Source organism: Oncorhynchus masou, chromosome 6, assembly GCF_036934945.1.
Source record: "Oncorhynchus masou masou isolate Uvic2021 chromosome 6, UVic_Omas_1.1, whole genome shotgun sequence".
Lineage (NCBI taxonomy): Eukaryota > Metazoa > Chordata > Actinopteri > Salmoniformes > Salmonidae > Oncorhynchus > Oncorhynchus masou.
The window spans coordinates 12,998,965-13,016,693 of NC_088217.1; the positions used below are offsets into that span (position 1 = coordinate 12,998,965).

General features: G+C 41.1%; 2 protein-coding genes across 2 annotated transcripts; both read left to right on the forward strand.

Moving 5' to 3' along the window:
* The first annotated feature begins 46 nt into the window (after nt 1-46).
* Nucleotides 47-13,279, forward strand: LOC135541374 (deoxynucleotidyltransferase terminal-interacting protein 1). The gene is made up of 13 exons (XM_064967572.1): nt 47-455; nt 850-920; nt 1,538-1,634; nt 6,674-6,772; nt 6,872-6,940; nt 7,589-7,642; nt 7,742-7,803; nt 8,069-8,114; nt 8,365-8,423; nt 8,593-8,653; nt 10,618-10,689; nt 11,785-11,840; nt 12,089-13,279. Exons 1-13 carry the CDS (start codon nt 378-380, stop codon nt 12,201-12,203), a joined length of 939 nt encoding a protein of 312 aa, XP_064823644.1. The 5' UTR covers nt 47-377; the 3' UTR covers nt 12,204-13,279.
* Nucleotides 13,280-13,983: 704 nt separating this feature from the next.
* Nucleotides 13,984-17,718, forward strand: ube2c (ubiquitin-conjugating enzyme E2C). Its single transcript, XM_064967575.1, has 7 exons — nt 13,984-14,087; nt 14,605-14,706; nt 15,489-15,516; nt 15,630-15,716; nt 16,965-17,169; nt 17,339-17,398; nt 17,549-17,718. The coding sequence occupies exons 2-7, from the start codon at nt 14,606-14,608 to the stop codon at nt 17,584-17,586; spliced, it is 519 nt and encodes a 172-aa protein (XP_064823647.1). The 5' UTR covers nt 13,984-14,087; nt 14,605; the 3' UTR covers nt 17,587-17,718.
* The last annotated feature ends 11 nt before the right edge of the window (nt 17,719-17,729 follow it).

Consider the following 17,729-nt stretch of genomic DNA (forward strand, 5'->3'; position numbering starts at 1 on the left):
ATTTTTGTACCTCCCGTGCAATAGATGGCGGTGAAGAGTTCGCTTTGGTTTCTTGAAAAACACCCTGGCTCTTTAAAACAACAGTGTGGTTAGAAAAGAGGATAATGGTTTCTTTTGAATGCTAGAATATTCTGTAAAAAAATACTCGGTAATTTTCCAGCGCGCATTTAAATCAGCATTTGGATCATTTTAGCCTATTGAAATAATAAAAAGAATCAGACAATTACGTATAAGCCCAATTTGAGCATTGCACACTTTTGAAACAACCTCGTCAAAAGGGATCAAAAATAGTTGTCCTGGTCGCCGTCTCAAGCTTTTACCGTCCTCGTGGATCAATCACACTCCATCCAGCCAGATACCAAAAGGGCTGTTGCCAAATGGGTGCCCATCGAGGTGAGGGACGGAGGGACTGGCTTCAACAAGATGCTGTTGAACAGCCGCCCATACAAACTATGGTGAGCTCTGAACATGCATTAAAATTGCAAAATTATTACGGTTACTAAGTGTGATTCCTGCACAGTTAACGTTACATAACTATGTTACGAGAAACAATGTGAACAACTAAATGTGACATTTCGTAGATTGACCGCTCGAGCTCATTCCGATCGTGCCTGGAAGTGATTCAATGAGGTGGATCGATAGCGATTGTCGTTTTAACTATTAGCTAGTCGACAAGTTCAGCAAGTTATAGGTGTCATTAAAATGTATATCTAAGTAACATTTCAAATGTCACTTAACATAGGGGAATGTGGAAAAGTAGTTGTCAACACACCCTAATTCATGTGATGGGAATGGGATGATGACTCAGGTGACATTCAATGACTCTGTGCCTCCTTTGGCCTCTTCCAGAATCCATGGAACATCATGATAAAGCACAGACAGGTCTACCGCCGGGGCAGACGCTCACAGATGACCATGAGGTAAGTTGACTGACTGTTAAAGGGATAGTACACCAACAAGAACACATTTGAGTATTGTTAGTCTGCTTTTAAAGACATGCTCCTAAACTTTGGCAATTACTTTGTATTTTATTTAAACCTCCCGCTTTGAGCTGGATGTGTCAATGTGTAGTTCATACATGCATCATCTATGAGCATAATTACTGTCTTACCTTAATTAGCCAGGAACGCCCAAGTTTTAAAAGCGACTGTTTTTCTGGAAGATGTACTGCAGTATTTTTCCCCCACATTGATTTCAACCAATGAGCAATCAGCTCCTCGCCATATGAGTGAGAACTAGCAAGACGCACATGATGCACTAACCGCAGAGCGAGAGAGCGAAATGAAGTGGTGAACATAATGTGACAGTATGCAATTTTCGGGGAGCACACGCTCTACTTTTAGAACGACTACTACTGGCTAATAAGTAAACAAAGTACAGGAGAATCTCTTTGATACAAAACCAAATATTGTGTATGTGTAATATTGTCAAGTTAAGATAGAGCAGAAACTGTGATGACTATGTGTTTTGTTGAGTGACTTTCCAGACCGATTATACAACAGGTGTGCTATAGCTGGTAGTGTCATTGTGCATCTAGCTACACAGACCCTGTTATATCCATGGACCTCTTGCGAACAGTTCTACAGCCCAGCTTCAATGAGGACATTATGGGAGTCTTCAGAAAATACTTGAAGGTGAGTCTGCTGTATATACATACATTTTTTTTGGGGGGGGGGTGCTTATGAACTCAGCAAAAAAAGAAACGTCCTCACTGTCAACTGTGTTTATTTTCAGCAAACTTAACATGTTTAAATATTTATGAACATAACAAGATTCAACAACTGAGATATAAACTGAACAAGTTCCACAGACGTGTGACTAACAGAGATGGATGAATATTTCCCTGAACAAAAGAGGGGGTCAAAATCAAAAGTAACAGTCAGTATCTGGTGTGGCCACCAGCTGCATTAAGTACTGCAGTGCATCTCCTCCTCATGGACTGCGCCAGATTTGCCAGTTCTTGCTGTGAGATGTTACTCCACTCTTCCACCAAGGCACCTGCAAGTTCCCGGACATTTCTGGGGGGGGATTGCCCCCCTTCAACCTACTCGTTCAAGGGTTTTTCTTTATCTTTACTACATTGTAGAGTAATAGTGAAGACATCAAAACGATGAAATAACACACATGGAATCATGTAGTAACGAAATAAGTGTTCAACAAATCAAAATAGATTTAGTAGCCACCCTTTTGCCTTGATGACAGCTTTGCACACGCTTGGTATTCTTTCAACCAGCTTTATGAGGAATGCTTTTCCAACATTCTTGAATGAGTTTCCACATATGCTGAGCACTTGTTGGCTGCTTTTCCTTCACTCTGTGGTCCAACTCATCCCAAACCATCTCAATTAGGTTGAGGTCGGGTGATTGTAGAGGCTAGGTCATCTGATGCAGCACTCATCACTCTCCTTGGTCAAATAGCTCTTACACAGCCTGGAGGTGGTGTGTTTTGGGTCATTGTCCTGTTGAAAAACAAATGATAGTCACACTAAGAGCAAATCAGATGGGATGGCGTATCGCTGCAGAATGCTGTGGTAGACATGCTGGTTAAGTGTGCCTTGAATTCTAAATAAATCACTGACCGTGTCACCGGCAAAGCACCATCACACCTCCTCCTCCATGCTTCACGGTGGGAACCACACATGCGGAGGTCATCCTTTCCCCTCCTCTGCGTCTCACAAAGACACAGCGGTTGGAACAAAAAATCAACAATTTGGACTCATCAGACCAAAGGACATATTTCCACCGGTCTAATGTTCCATTGCTCATGTTTCTGGACCCAAGCAAGCCTCTTCTTCCTATTGGTGTCTTTTAGTATTGTTTTCTATGCAGCAGAGGTAACTCTGGGTCTTCCTTTCCTGTGGCGGTCCTCATGAGAGCCAGTTTCATCATAGTGCTTGATGGTTTTTGTGACTGTGCTTGAAGAAACATTCAAAGTTCTTGACATTTTCCGGATTGACTGACCTTCATGTCTTAAAGCAATAATGGACTTTTGTTTCTCTTTGCTTATTTGTGTTGTTCTTGCCATAATATGGACTTAGCCCTATTTGGTAAAATACCATCTTCCATATACATTTACATTTAAGTCATTTATAACACCCAGAGGTGGGATAAGTCATTGTTTTACAAGTCACAAGTCTCAAGTCTTTACCACTCAAGTCCCAAGTCAAACAGGCAAGTCTGAGTCAAGTCTCAAGTCCTAAACTTTTTTGAGTCCTAATGTGCTCTTCACCAAATGTAATACCATATCATATTTTTAACGAGTAATAGTCAGCATATTACATTTACGCGAATCATGAATGCTTTAAAAAATATCTATACATTTATTACTTTCCAAATAAACGTTATATTTCCATGGAAATACATAGGTAGCCATGGAAGACCCCCCCCCCCATAGCGATTGACTATCGAGGATCGCTATGGGGTGCAATCTGGCAATGTAGGCTTGTACACAATCGCCCATCCTTAACACACACACACACTCTCTCTTTGTGTGGTTACGGTAGGCTAACGTATGTCAATGGTTTTAGGAACAGCAGTAACGTCAGGCAAGATTTAGGCTACCAACTTCCTAGCCAGTTGTAGCTCAATCTTGGGTGCAATGATCATATTCCCGCACTGACTGACTGTGTGGAGGCTCATTGATTTAACGTTACGTTAGCCTACATGATACACTAGTAAAGTAATAAAATAAATAGCTGTTGGCTATATTAGCCACGACTTACCGTTCTTTGTGCAGCTTCAAATGTCGAACAAAGTTGGAAATTGTTGTGCCTCCGTCTGTAATTTTCTTCCCGTGTGTTTTGCAAGTTGCAATCCATTTTTTTGTTGATACAGCGTCGTCTTTATATCCGAAAATAATCATTGAGTATCATTTTTCCAAGGGCTCCATCTGAATTCACCGCCGATGTTCGTCTGCACTGCCACGCACATTTGTTTCTCAGCTGGCACAATTTGATTGGCTGCTGTCCAATTCAAACTGTAATCTGTTAAATTAAAAGTTAATGCGCTGCACACTTTTTTTATTAGCATAACTTTTAACATTTGGGCTTGAGGAGGGTTTCAAGTCAGGTCGAGTCATGAGGCTCAGGGTCAAGTCACGAGTCATTGGTGTTAAAGTCAAAGTCGGGTTGTAATTCATCATATGTGACTCGAGTCCACACCTCTGATACCACCCCTATCTTGTCGCAACACAACTGATTGGCTCAAACGCATTAAGAAGGAAAGAAATAACTCAAATTAACTTTTAACAAGGCACACCTGTTAATTGAAATGCATTCCAGGTGACTACCTCATGAAACTGGTTGAGAGAATGCCAAGAGTGTGCAAAGCTGTCATCATGGCAAAGGGTGCCTATTTTGAAGAATCTCAAATAGAAAATGTATGTCGATTTGTTTAACACTTATTTTGGTTACTACACGTTCTCATATGTGTTATTTCATAGGTTTGATGTAGAAAATAGTAAAAAAAATAAAAACCCTTGAATGAATAGGTGTGTCCAAACGTTTGACTGGTACTGTACATACATATATACATACAGTGCCTTGCGAAAGTATTCAGCCCCTTTACTTTCAGTGCAGCAAACTCTCTCCAGAAGTTCAGTGAGGATCTCTGAATGATCCAATGTTGACCTAAATGACTAATGACGATAAATACAATCCACCTGTGTGTAATCAAGTCTCCGTATAAATGCACCTGCACTGTGATAGTCTCAGAGGTCCGTTAAAAGCGCCGAGAGCATCATGAAGAACAAGGAACACACTAGGCAGGTCCGAGATACTGTTGTGAAGAAGTTTAAAGCCGGATTTGGATACAAAAAGATTTCCCAAGCTTTAAACATCCCAAGGAGCACTGTGCAAGCGATAATATTGAAATGGAAGGAGTATCAGACCACTGCAAATCTACCAAGACCTGGCCGTCCCTCTAAACTTTCAGCTCATACAAGGAGAAGACTGATCAGAGATGCAGCCAAGAGGCCCATGATCACTCTGGAAGAACTGCAGAGATCTACAGCTGAGGTGGGAGACTCTGTCCACAGGACAACAATCAGTCGTATATTGCACAAATCTGGCCTTTATGGAAGAGTGGCAAGAATAAAGCCATTTCTTAAAGATATCCATAAAAGTGTCGTTTAAAGTTTGCCACAAGCCACCTGGGAGACACACCAAACATGTGGAAGAAGGTGCTCTGGTCAGATGAAACCAAAATTGAACTTTTTGGCAACAATGCAAAAAATTATGTTTGGCGTAAAAGCAACACAGCTCATCACCCTGAACACACCATCCCCACTGTCAAACATGGTGGTGGCAGCATCATGGTTTGGGCCTGCTTTTCTTCAGCAGGAACAGGGAAGATGGTTAAAATTGATGGGAAGATGGATGGAGCCAAATACAGGACCATTCTGGAAGAAAACCTGATGGAGTCTGCAAAAGACCTGAGACTGGGACGGAGATTTGTCTTCCAACAAGACAATGATCCAAAACATAAAGCAAAATCTACAATGGAATGGTTCAAAAATAAACATATCCAGGTGTTAGAATGGCCAAGTCAAAGTCCAGACCTGAATCCAATCGAGAATCTGTGGAAAGAACTGAAAACTGCTGTTCACAAATGCTCTCCATCCAACCTCACTGAGCTCGAGCTGTTTTGCAAGGAGGAATGGGAAAAAATTTCAGTCTCTCGATGTGCAAAACTGATAAAGACATACCCCAAGCGACTTACAGCTGTAATCGCAGCAAAAGGTGGCGCTACAAAGTATTAACTTAAGGGGGCTGAATAATTTTGCACGCCTAATTTTTCAGTTTTTGATTTGTTAAAAAAGTTTGAAATATCCAATAAATGTCGTTCCACTTCATGATTGTGTCCCACTTGTTGTTGATTCTTCACAAAAAAAAATAGTTTTATATCTTTATGTTTGAAGCCTGAAATGTGGCAAAAGGTCGCAAAGTTCAAGGGGGCCGAATACTTTCGCAAGTCACTGTACGTACAGTCAGGTCCATAATTATTGGCACCCTTGATCAAGATGAGGAAAAGAAGACTGTATAACATAAATAATGCAAATACTAAGATATATGTGCTCCAAAAAATGGGGAAAATATATTATTTTATACTAAAAAGGAATATATTTTGTTTGGAAAAGTAATAAACGCATCTAAAAAGGATAGGAGTCTAAATTATTGACACCCCTGTTTACAATACTCCTGCACTCTCCTCATTTTTGCACCCGTGTTTTCAATACTTTAGCACCCTCCTCAGCTACCTGTTAGAGGTAACCAGGTTTTGGATCTAAAATGTCCTGGTACTTGGTGACCTTAACAAAAGCCCAATGGAAGTAAAATAGCCCCATAACATACAAGACCCACCACCATATTTTACCGTAAGTATGAGGTACTTTTCTGCATATGCTTCCAAACCCAAACTCATAGCACCGATTCCAGGCCCAAGCACCAATGCCTTTTATCAAACTCCAGGCAGTGCTCTGGTCAAATTACATGAAAATAGAGTCCAGAAGTACAGACGAAGGAGATCAAGAATGTGGAAAGATTCTGTATGGAGGAATGGTCTATAATCCCTTCCAATGTGCTCTCTCATCTCAAACGGTTGTTATCCTCAAACGGGTAAGGTGCTGGAGTATTGAAAACAGGGGTGGCAATCTTTTTTTTCTTTCTTTGCGACAGTTTTTCGAGAAAGCAGCCAGCAACGTGAAGGAGAACTTCGAAGAGGATGTCCAGACCGAGCAGCTGATCCGAGAAGCCTGCAGAAACTGCTTGGAAAATGTAAGATGCCAACTAAATGTGTTTCAAGAAGTGTCAGTGTTTAGATTCTGTGGTTAATGCACAGAGACATCTATGAGTAATGCTCCTGTCCATGGTCAGGCCAAACAGCTCTTCTCAGACGGGGAGAAATCGGCAGTGGCAAGACCCGGCCCTGAGCCTCCAGTCAAGGTAAAGGAAGATTTTTTTGGGGAGTGAAAATCACGATGGCTCTTTCTCAATCCATCTTTCATCAATTCCTCACATTCCTCTTTCTTTACCTCAAAGTGCATTGGCGGGGAGGTTAGGAACCTTGGCCCTTTTCCTCCAATACGGTTGAGAAGGAGGCGAGGAGGTAGGATGTGAGATGTATTGCAGAAACACTCATCTAGAATGAGTCCAAGTCTCATAACTTAAATGTAGTTGTCATCATAAGTGAAGTTGCAGATTTTAAGTGAACATGACACTGATTTACGCTTCCAAAAAGGGATGTTGTGGTGCAACGGTCTAAGGCATTGCATTGCATCTCATCTCAGCCCAGGCTGTATCACAACCTGCCGTGGTTGGGAGTCCCATAGGGCGGCGCACAATTGGCCCAGTGTCGTCCGGGTTTTGGCCGTCTTTGTAAAAAATAATTTGTTCTTAACTGACTTGCCTAGTTAAAAAAAAAAAGGTCAAATAAAAAAAGTGAGGATGCCGGCTGGAAGTATGAATGAGTGTTTTCCTCATCGCATTAGTCTTATTGCCTCCACATCTTGAATGAAGTTTTTGGCGGGAAAATAAGGATATAATGCTATCGCTGTCTCTTCCACTTCAGCGACAATATCTATTTTCTTGCAGCGGGTGAAGCTGGAGGATGAGCCCAGTCAAAGATCCAGCCCTGTTCCAAAGAAGGTAAACTAGTCTGCCCTTGTAGAATAAACATTCATCAAAAAATTTAAAAAAAAACCTAAACGCAGAATAACTGACAATATGGCAATGTCTTTCTCCCAGCGGAAAGGGCGCATGACAGCTCCTGTCGGGTCCACTTTCAAGCCTACTATGTATAGTAATGTGTGAGTATGCACTCCTGTTCGACAACACGTGTTTTTACCTTGCTGTCAGTGAGCAGTTGTTTTCATTGTCAAAACCCACATGTAAAATCACTGCTGCATGAATGCTCAAACTCTAATTCACATGCAAGTGATGCTACTTAGTCTAGTTAAATAAAGGAGAAATACAACTTTGTCATCGCATATTTCTTCAATGGAAATCTAGATTAACGTGAATATTCATACTTGTATGATGTAAAATGCTGTAATCCATATGCATGTTCTGTAGGCCTAAGCCCAAGACATTGGAGTCTGTAAAGCGTGAGGGACCTAAGGTAAGAGTTTATATGTTATTGCTTCTATTAATTAGTTATATGGTAATGGCTGAATGCAATAGTCATTTATCAATTATACCATATACTTCTAACAAGTTTCCCTCATGCATTCTAGCATCTTTAAAGATCACAAACTGTCCTTTTTGGGTGAATAGTAATTAGACTTTTTTTTCTTTTTTTTACATTCTATTCCATGGATTTGAGTATGATACATTTTCCCTATAAAATACAATGTTTTCACATTCTACAGTGGGACCCTTCCAGACTGAATGAAGGGAGCACATTTGTTCTTGGGTCCAGAGCAAATAAGTAAGTGGAAATTGGAAGTTGAGTATTAACAATGTTTCATTGACTCACACGCAAAAATAAAAAGATAATTAAATTGAGTTACGTGGGAGCGTGGTCCACCAACTGTCTTGGTCTTCGTTATTTTTATCTTATGTTCCTAATGAAACCTGAAATCCCTGCTTAATTGTAGGGCTTTAGGAATGGGTGGCACCAGAGGAAGGATTTACATCAAACATGCTGACCTCTTCAAGGTAACTCTCTCAATTCAATTTAAGAGCATTATTGGAATGGGAAACATATGTAAACATTGCCAAAGCAAGTGAAGTAGATAATAAACAAAAGTGAAATAAACAAAAATTAACAGTAAACATTACACCCACAAAAGTTCCAAAATAAAAAAGACTGCAGATATCATGTTATGCACAAATAGTTAAAGTACAAAAGGGAAAATAAATAAACATCAATATGGGTTCTAGTTTGCTCAGTTTTATTATCATTTCTTTCCAATATGTCAAGTGATTTTCTTTTTGTTTTCTCATGTTTTGGTTGGGTTTAATTGTGTTGCTCGCTTTCTCTCTCTTGCTCTCTCTGTCAGGCGATAATAAATGCAGGATGTACATGTGGTTGTATGTCAAACAGTTGTGAAATAAATGAATTTGCTCTGCATCATCTAGGAGGTTTAATAAGCACTAAATGCAGAATCCAAATCGATATACTTTTGCATATATAGTGTATGTGGACACCCCTTCAAAATACTGGATTCGGCTATTTCAGCCACACCTGTTGCCATGCAATTTCCACAGATAAACATTGGCAGTAGAAGGGCCTTACTGAAGAGCTCAGTGACTTTCAACGTGGCACTGTCATAGGATGCTACCTTTGCGACTCTGGAGCATTCTCTGGCGTTATGAATCACGCTTCACCATCTGTCAGTCCGACAGACAAATCTGGGTCTGGCAGATGCCAGGATACCGCTACCTGCCTGACTGCATAGTGCCAACTGTAAAGTTTGGTGGAGGAGGAATAATGGTCTGGGGATGTTTTTCATGGTTCGGGCTAGGCCCCTTAGTTCCAGTGAAGGGAAATCTTAATGCTACAGCATACAATGACATCCTAGACGATTCGGTGCTTCCAACTTTGTGGCAACAGTTTGGAGAAGGCCCTTTCCTGTTTCAGCATGACAATGTCCCCGTGCACAAAGCAAAGTCAATACAGAAATTGTTTGTCGAGATCGGTGTGGATGAACTTAACTGGCTTGCACAGAGCCCTGACCTCAACCCCATCAAACACCTTTGGAATTTTTTTTTATTTTTTATTTTACCTTTATTTAACCAGGCAAGTCAGTTAAGAACAAATTCTTATTTTCAATGACGGCCTGGGAACAGTGGGTTAACTGCCTGTTCAGGGGCAGAATGACAGATTTGTACCTTGTCAGCTCGGGGGTTTGAACTCGCAACCTTCCGGTTACTAGTCCAACGCTCTAACCACTAGGCTACCCTGCTGCCCAACCGACTGCCAGCCAGGCCTAATCGCCCAACCTCACTAATGCTCTTGTAGTTGAATGGAAGCAAGTCCCCGCAGCAATGTTCCAACATCTAGTGGAAAGCCAAAATAATGGAAACACTTGAGGAAATTAAGGTTCTGGTTGCTCTGATGGTTTAGAGGGCAGGGTAAACCCCAAGAAATACACAGCCATTCTGTGAGATCAGCTATGGTGAATAATTTATATTCTGATGGGAGTGGTCTCTTCCAGGGGCACGAGTGGTCAAGGAATTGTTTGATGAGCATGAAAAAAATCTAAACCATATGACCTGGCCGTCTGTCACCAGATGTCAACCCAACTGAACACTTTATGGAAGATTCTGGAGCGTTTTCCACCACCTTCAACGAAACACTGATGTTTCGTTGATGATGTCGCATCCCTCCAATAGAGTTCTAGACACTTGTAGCATCTTTGCCAAGGTGCATTGAAGCTGTTCTGGCTCAACATCATATTAAGACACTTCATGTTGGTGTTTCCTTCATTTGGCATTTACCTGTAGGTGGATGACCCTTGTAATGTAATTTTATCTTATGGTTACACAACAAGCTGTTGCTGTCTGCTATATTATGCTAACCAACTTGTGAGTGAGAAGACCATCCCCTCTCCCCTACCATAAACCATTACAAAACTTACAGCCAAGTAATAAAGTACTGCGTCTGTGTGTGTTTTCAGTATGCTGCCGATGCCCAGGACAAACACTGGTTGGCAGAGAGACAGCATATGAGAGCTACAGGTGGAAAGATGGTAAGAGTTCTGTTTACAACTCTAGCCTGGACGCAGATCTCTAGCCTGGTCGCAGATCAGAACTCCTCTGTCATGTTAGTTTTCATGCAGAGTTGGCTAAAGCAGAAACCGATCTTTTGTGGTTGACCCGACCAAATTCACATAGAAATGTGAGTTATAGGACCGTCATTCTCATTGAAAGCAAGTCTAAGCGGTCATTTCTATGCTTCCCGTCCTTAAGTTTAGCTTTTGTGTCTTTTTACTTTCAGTTTTGTACACATCAGCTTCATACAGCTATAGGGTGTTCGCCCATAACATTATTATTTCAATGTAAAAAAAAATACATCATTTCAATATAGAATTGCATTTAAAAAAAACAATAGTCCAGACCCTATGTCTCTACCATATATGGTTCACAAGTTAGACTATTCACTCAGATAATTTAGCATGATGAGAGTGAAAGTGGTCGCTGGTCAATAGAACCTTGTCAATGCTCCGCGGGCAGAACGGCTCTAACGTCAACTGACAAGCTAGCTAGTGGCTACAGGTTCCTGTGTGACACAAATTGGGTTTTTCTAAGTGAAGTCTACCTTCTTATTTAATCAACACTGTTAAGTACTAGCGTATTAAAGTTCTAATACAAACCCGGGTCTGTAGTGACACCGCAAACACTGCGATGCAGTGCCTTAGACCACTGCGCCACTCAGTCGGGAGGCCTCTAAGGCTATAATATTTAGAGACCAACCTAATGATTAGTCGAATCTGATTCATAATGGCATAGGGCAAAGAACTACGTTAAGACATTAATTTAGTAGCACCCTCTTGAAACCCTCTTGACACTTATTTCACTACATCCTAGAGCAGTGAGTGAATGCCCATCAGCTTAAAATACAATATTTTTGATTATTGAAAAGATTGTAATATGATCCTTTACACTATAAATTGCTTGTTTTATTACAAACTGAAATTAGGCAGAAATTATAGAATTTGAACAACCAGGTAATGGAGGAGAGATTTCTACATATTTGCACCTTTTTAAAAACTAGTATGTTCTGCTAAATCTATGAACTAATGTAAGCTAATCTAACATGATCTAAACATTTTATAATTTTATAGGCCTATCTCCTTATTGAAGAGGATGTCCAGGACCTTTCTCTGAGTAATGATTACAAGTAAGGAAGATGTTTTGTTGGCCCCCATTTTACTCAACAAGTGTCAATTCATCTGTCATTGAATGGAGTATCTTCGATGGATATTCACTTCTTAAACCAGGCATGCCGAGCCTGGTCACCCCAGATAAATTGGCTGTAGCCTTCAGCTCAAATAGATCTGGGACGACCAGGCTAAAATCAAGCCCAAAGGGGGTTACACAGTTTTCAGGGTGAGATTAAGATTCTGTTGTGTTTTTTTTTTTTTTAAGAGATTGCCCTGACCTGAAAATGACGCCAGTTGAGTTGAAGCCTTTCACAGTTCCCGGGTGGATGATTGAGAAGATGCAGAAGGCCATGGAGGTCCAGAGTTCAGGGAAGGAGTAGAGTCCTAGTCTACCTTGGCAAATGGCACCCTATTTCCTAGCCTATATAATACATTACTGCTGACCAGAGCCCTGTTGGCCCTGGACATAGGTAGTGTGCTAAAGGGAATAGGGTACCATTACGTGGGCGGCAGGTAGCCTAGCAGTTAAAAGCAATGGGCCAGTAACCAAAAGGTCACTGGTGTGAATCCCTGAGCCGACTAGGTGAGAAATCTGTCAATGTGCCCTTGAGCAAGACACTTAACCCTAATTGCTTCTGTAAGAGTCTGCTAAATGACTCAAATGTAAAATGTCAATTTCTGATACAGCCGTAGAAAACCACGGAAATAATGAATATATCAATCGTATCAAATCACGAGAGACTGTACAAGAGTGCCAATGTCTTTTTTGCCCATGTGGCTTTGGATCTCATTGTATACCATTACAGATTTATTTATTTTTTATAGATATGGGGCGGCAGGGTAGCCTAGTGGTTAGAGTGTTGGACTAGTAACAGAAAGGCTGCCAGTTCAAATCCCCAAGCTGACATGGTACAAATCTGTCGTTCTGCCCCTGAACAGGCAGTTAACCCACTGTTCCTAGGCCGTCATTGAAAATAAGAATTTGTTCTTAACTGACTTGCCTGGTAAAATAAAAATATATATTATAAATGTAACTTTTATTTAACTAGCCAATTCAGTAATTGATCAGTTCTATTTGATGAAGAAATCTCCCCCCTCCTTTTTTTTCTTAATTAAAAAACAAAACACTCCTTACAGTACTCTGATGGTTAAAAGGGGCTCTTTGGCAGCCTATGGCCCATTGGTAATAGAACGGTTCTTGGGGCCAGGGGGGGTGCCTCCCCCCCACATTGAATATAAGGAGTTACTGTTCTTGTAAAATCAGTCATTTTGTTTTCCCATCTTCAACTGTATTCTCAATTTTATATTGTAATATGTTTCCACAATGTCAGGTGCTTTTATGTCATTGTACTTCATGGCATATAGACCATGATGAACTTTTAGACCATATACTTTTTTTCTAGTGAAGATATGAATCAACCTTATTCGCTTAGAAATAAAGGTTTTGATTTGTCTATGTCTGATTTATTCAGTATGTTTGTCAGAACGTTTATTTTATCTACAGCCGTTCTATTCAAGTATCCATTGTATGTCTGTCTACCTTTTTATATGGTTTATTGCGTTAAAATATTGAAGCAAATGTGTGAGATTTTAATGTACAGGCTGTATCGTATATTTACCTCCACAATAGTGGAGGTAAAAATATATTATTGAGACATGTTCACATTTTAAAATTGAGTACAAACATTTGCTTTTTGGTCTCAATTTAAGGTTAGGGGTAGAAACACGGCTCGCGGTGTTAGTATGGTTAGGTTTTAAGAATATCCATTGTAGAAATGGGCGCAGTTTAGCCATAATTATGACTGGCCGACCGACGATTACTCATGCAGCGTTTAAGTGCTCGTTGGAACTATGAACTCCCCCCCCCCAAAAAAAGTCAACTTGCTAACTGGTTGTCGTTACACACGTGCCGCTTTCAACGAATCAGCAAGTCGGACATTTCCGAATTTCCTCGTTTCGACTTGCACGTAAACGCGAGTTTGTGTTTAGACTCAATGCGACCGTACAACCATAGGCAAATCTGTCTCTTCCGAATGATATTTCACCCAATGAGATCGAAGTGTTTTGTAAAGTGCAGTCTTCCGAATGGTTGCTACAGCGTTGCTTTGTTTTAAACCTGAAGTTGCGATTGGTCATATTTGTAAATGGGGTGGTGACACCGATTTGATAAAGGCCGTTTAAACGGGTGGGCGGGTACCAACACAGTTTGAAAAACTCAGTAGCAGAAGAATAGAGTCGGTGGACAGAACCGACACACCAAGCAAGTATGGCGACGTTTTATTATTCATTCAGAAGTATAGGATAGGCAGTGTTATTCAACAGACAAACACAACTTTAGCTTGGCTAAAAAGTCAGCACTGCAGCATTAATAACGCTAACGAGACAACACTCCGCTAACTGCGTCGTTAACTAAGCTAACGTTAGCTTGCTATGCTAACATGATTAGCAAATATACCCATTTTGTGTTATTGGCTTGTCGTGTGAATTCGACAGTTTGTTTAGGTCATATGATCTCTGTGCTAGCCAATGCAAACCTAACTAACTACTGTTAATTAGCCAAGGCAACTTCAAATCAAATGTTTGCTAGCTAACTACTGTAACTTGTTTAGCTAACGTCATGACGACACCCCTGTTGGTTAGTGGCTTGCTAGCACGAAGCAAAATGCCAGATACAACGTGCATTTGAGTGTTTCAAGTAACGTGTACTTTTTTGTTTGTTGCCTTCTATTTTGCTAACTACTTACCGTCCTCTCGAATTATGTTATTCCAATAAATTACAAGTATGGCCTCTCAAAATATGGACCCTGCAGCTTCCTCATCCACAGCCGCTCTGAAAGGCAATGAGACCGGTGGGAGTGCCGCAAAGGGCTCAGTCACTAAAAGGTTTGTGACATTTTTTTACCGTCATGTACATTTGAGTCATTTAGCAGAATATCTTACCCAGAGAGACTTAGTTAGTGCATTCATCTTAAGATGCCTAGGTGGGACAACCATCTTGTCAAATTAATTTGTTCCTCAAAGTAGCGATCAGTTAATACTAGTCAGGAGGGGGTTAAGTGCGAATGTTTGTTCACGAAAGGCTCTTTGTGTGGAGGTGCAGTGTAATTATTTAGGATAACCCTACATCTTCAAAAGAAAGGGTTTCTGGAAACTGGACATAGCTTCAAGGGGACGCTGGTTACACCATCAGGGTGCCAGGACATGATCTTTCAATGGTCTCAACGGGAGCTGTCCTCCACTGGTGGTTGTGGGGCAGAAGTGAGAGAACGGAGTACATTTGTCGTTTAACAGATGCTCTTATACAGAGCGACATAGAGGAGCAATTATGGTTACGTGCCTTCCTCAATGGCATGTCGACATATTTATTTAACCTAGTTGTCTCCGTAATCAAACCGCAACTTTTGGTGACTGCCTCAACACACTTAAACGCTAGGCTACCGCGAATACTCTAGATGTATTCCCTGCTTACTTTTATACTAAGGCTGGGTCAAAATGGTCCTAGAGAAATTGCCATTTAGCTGTTAAGTGAACCAGACAGTTGTTCTGTGACGGCCTACATGCTAGCTGATTTTTAAGATGGGTGATTAGTACTACTTACATTGGGATATGGGCTAGTCATTGCACAAAGTTTGGGCACATTTTAAATGTCTTTTTTTACTCCCTAGACTTCAACAAGAGCTGATGACACTAATGGTAAGTGTTCCTTGTGTAGGGCTATGTCCTAATCACAATTGGAGATGTCAATTGATCTATTTGGAAAGCAGCAATTTTAGATCTTAAGGTTATTTCTTGCACATGTCATATAGATGTCTGGACATAAGGGGATCTCGGCTTTCCCAGAATCTGACAACCTTTTTAAGTGGATCGGAACGATAGACGGCGCTCAGGGAACAGTAAGTAAAGGTTTCTTTCTACTCCACCATGAAAAGTGGACCGTTGGCAGGGGCTCTGATTGTAAGAACAGTAATGTAGATGGTGTGTAACCCTGCCAGATGAACATGGGTAAAGGTGTTGGCATGTTTCGGCTAGGCAAACAAGACCGCGTGTGCTTGCTTCCTCCCTTAAAAGACCTTTGCTTGAAAAACAATACAAGTTTGTAACTTGAGACGCCGAAGCCACTTCCTAAAAATATAATTAACGTAAAATGACTCAAATCTGTCATTAGTTAAATTTTTTGCTGAGGAGATCCTGGTCACACAATTTTACCTTAAACTAGGGGTGTGTTCATCAATTCAATCTGAAGTGCCAGAGTGGACACTGGCTGAGGAGTAGTGTTGATCCGAGCGTTCTGACATCAACGGCAGTCAAGCACCCAAGCTAACGTTGGCTAGCTTGCTAGCTACTTCCAGATACAAATGAGAGCGCGCCTCACTGACCATTTTACTTGCCCTAGCAGAGCTGATTATCCAGAGCTTTGGTGACTCACTGCTGCCGGCAACAATTTATTTACGCTTTGTTGCTGACGTTTACTGACAGTTATTCTGTGCAGCACACTCGATGAGACTGCTCTGAATTCGGAGTAGATAGCCAAAGTGAATTTACGAAATAAGATGTTTGGTGTAGGGCCTCCCAAGCGGCGCAGTGGTCAAAGGCAGTGCTGGAGGTGTAGCTCCCGGCCACGACCCGGAGACCCATGAGGCACTGCACAATTGGCCCAGTTTCATTGGGGTTATGGGAGGGTTTGGTCAGCTTGGATGTCCTTGTCCCATCGAGCTCTAGCGACTTCTTGTGGTGGCCGGGCGCATGCACGCTGGCTTCGGTCACCAGCTGTACGGCGTTTTCCTCCACATTTGTGCATCTGGCTTCCAGTTTAAGCGAGCAGTGTGTCAAGAGGCAATGGTGTTTTTTTGTGTGTGTATAAAGACCACAAACAATGACCTACTTTTGACCAATCACCGACGAAGGGGCGTGGGCTTTGGCTTGCCTCTGGACAGAAATGTGTGTGCATGAACAGTCAAACTCTTTCCGGCGACCAAAAAGTCGTCAGAATATATGCATGAACTGTTTCAGATAGGCGTTATACGGATGCCTTAACAAGATCTAGATGTCTTCCGTCAACATTCAAATGCTCGCCTTGATTAGCTTTTGTGCAGTTTTTAAAAAAGTATATTAAAGAATGTCAGCCTTCTTCCTTCTCTTAGGTTTACGAAGGCCTGAGGTACAAGCTGTCGCTAGAATTCCCTAGTGGCTACCCTTACAAAGCCCCACGCGTGAAGTTCATCACATCGTGTTTCCACCCCAACGTTGACGATCAGGGATTCATCTGTCTGGATATCTTGAAAGACAAATGGTCAGCTCTGTACGATGTGCGTTCCATCCTGCTGTCCATCCAGAGTTTATTAGGAGGTGAGGTGTCTTTTTATTTGGCGTCTGTTGTCACCCAACCATTTTCATAAGGGGGTCTGATCAGATTTATCAATACACAGAGATCAAATCACTTATTTGATTTTTTTTTTTTGGTTTTGTGCCACTGTCAAATTTTTGCTTACCTTGTACCAAAATCTGTCTTGTCCAGAGCCCAACAATGAGAGTCCCTTGAACACTGCTGCTGCTGAGCTTTGGCATAACCAGGAAGGTTAGTAGATGGACAATGTCTGTTACAATAGGACCCACACATTTGACCAGGGACCATAAGTAATTTGTTATGCACCTTATAAATATTAGTGTCATGAATTAAACAGTTTTGTTAAACTTGTACGATATTGAACAAAGGTCTTTCTTACAGCATTCAAAGCCCATTTGAACTCTACCTACAAGAACTGACCCAAGATCCTACAATCCTGCCATGTGTTCTATTTTTAAGTGTTTCTTTCTTCTGATTATGTAAATACTGGCTATGTCTGTACAATATTTTTATGTTTGTATAAACTTTATGTGAATAAAGTGTAATCGTGGCTTTGTTGGTT

Bases quoted from the DNA above. Each gene is read 5' to 3' on its own strand.
- LOC135541374 (XM_064967572.1), top strand. From the start codon at position 378: ATGGGTGCCCATCGAGGTGAGGGACGGAGGGACTGGCTTCAACAAGAT. The intron at 7,643-7,741 runs GTAAACTAGTCT...TCTTTCTCCCAG, and splicing joins CCAGCCCTGTTCCAAAGAAG to CGGAAAGGGCGCATGACAGC. The intron at 8,654-10,617 runs GTAACTCTCTCA...GTGTGTTTTCAG, and splicing joins AACATGCTGACCTCTTCAAG to TATGCTGCCGATGCCCAGGA.
- ube2c (XM_064967575.1), top strand. From the start codon at position 14,606: ATGGCCTCTCAAAATATGGACCCTGCAGCTTCCTCATCCACAGCCGCT. The intron at 14,707-15,488 runs GTTTGTGACATT...TTTACTCCCTAG, and splicing joins AAGGGCTCAGTCACTAAAAG to ACTTCAACAAGAGCTGATGA. The intron at 15,517-15,629 runs GTAAGTGTTCCT...CATGTCATATAG, and splicing joins AAGAGCTGATGACACTAATG to ATGTCTGGACATAAGGGGAT.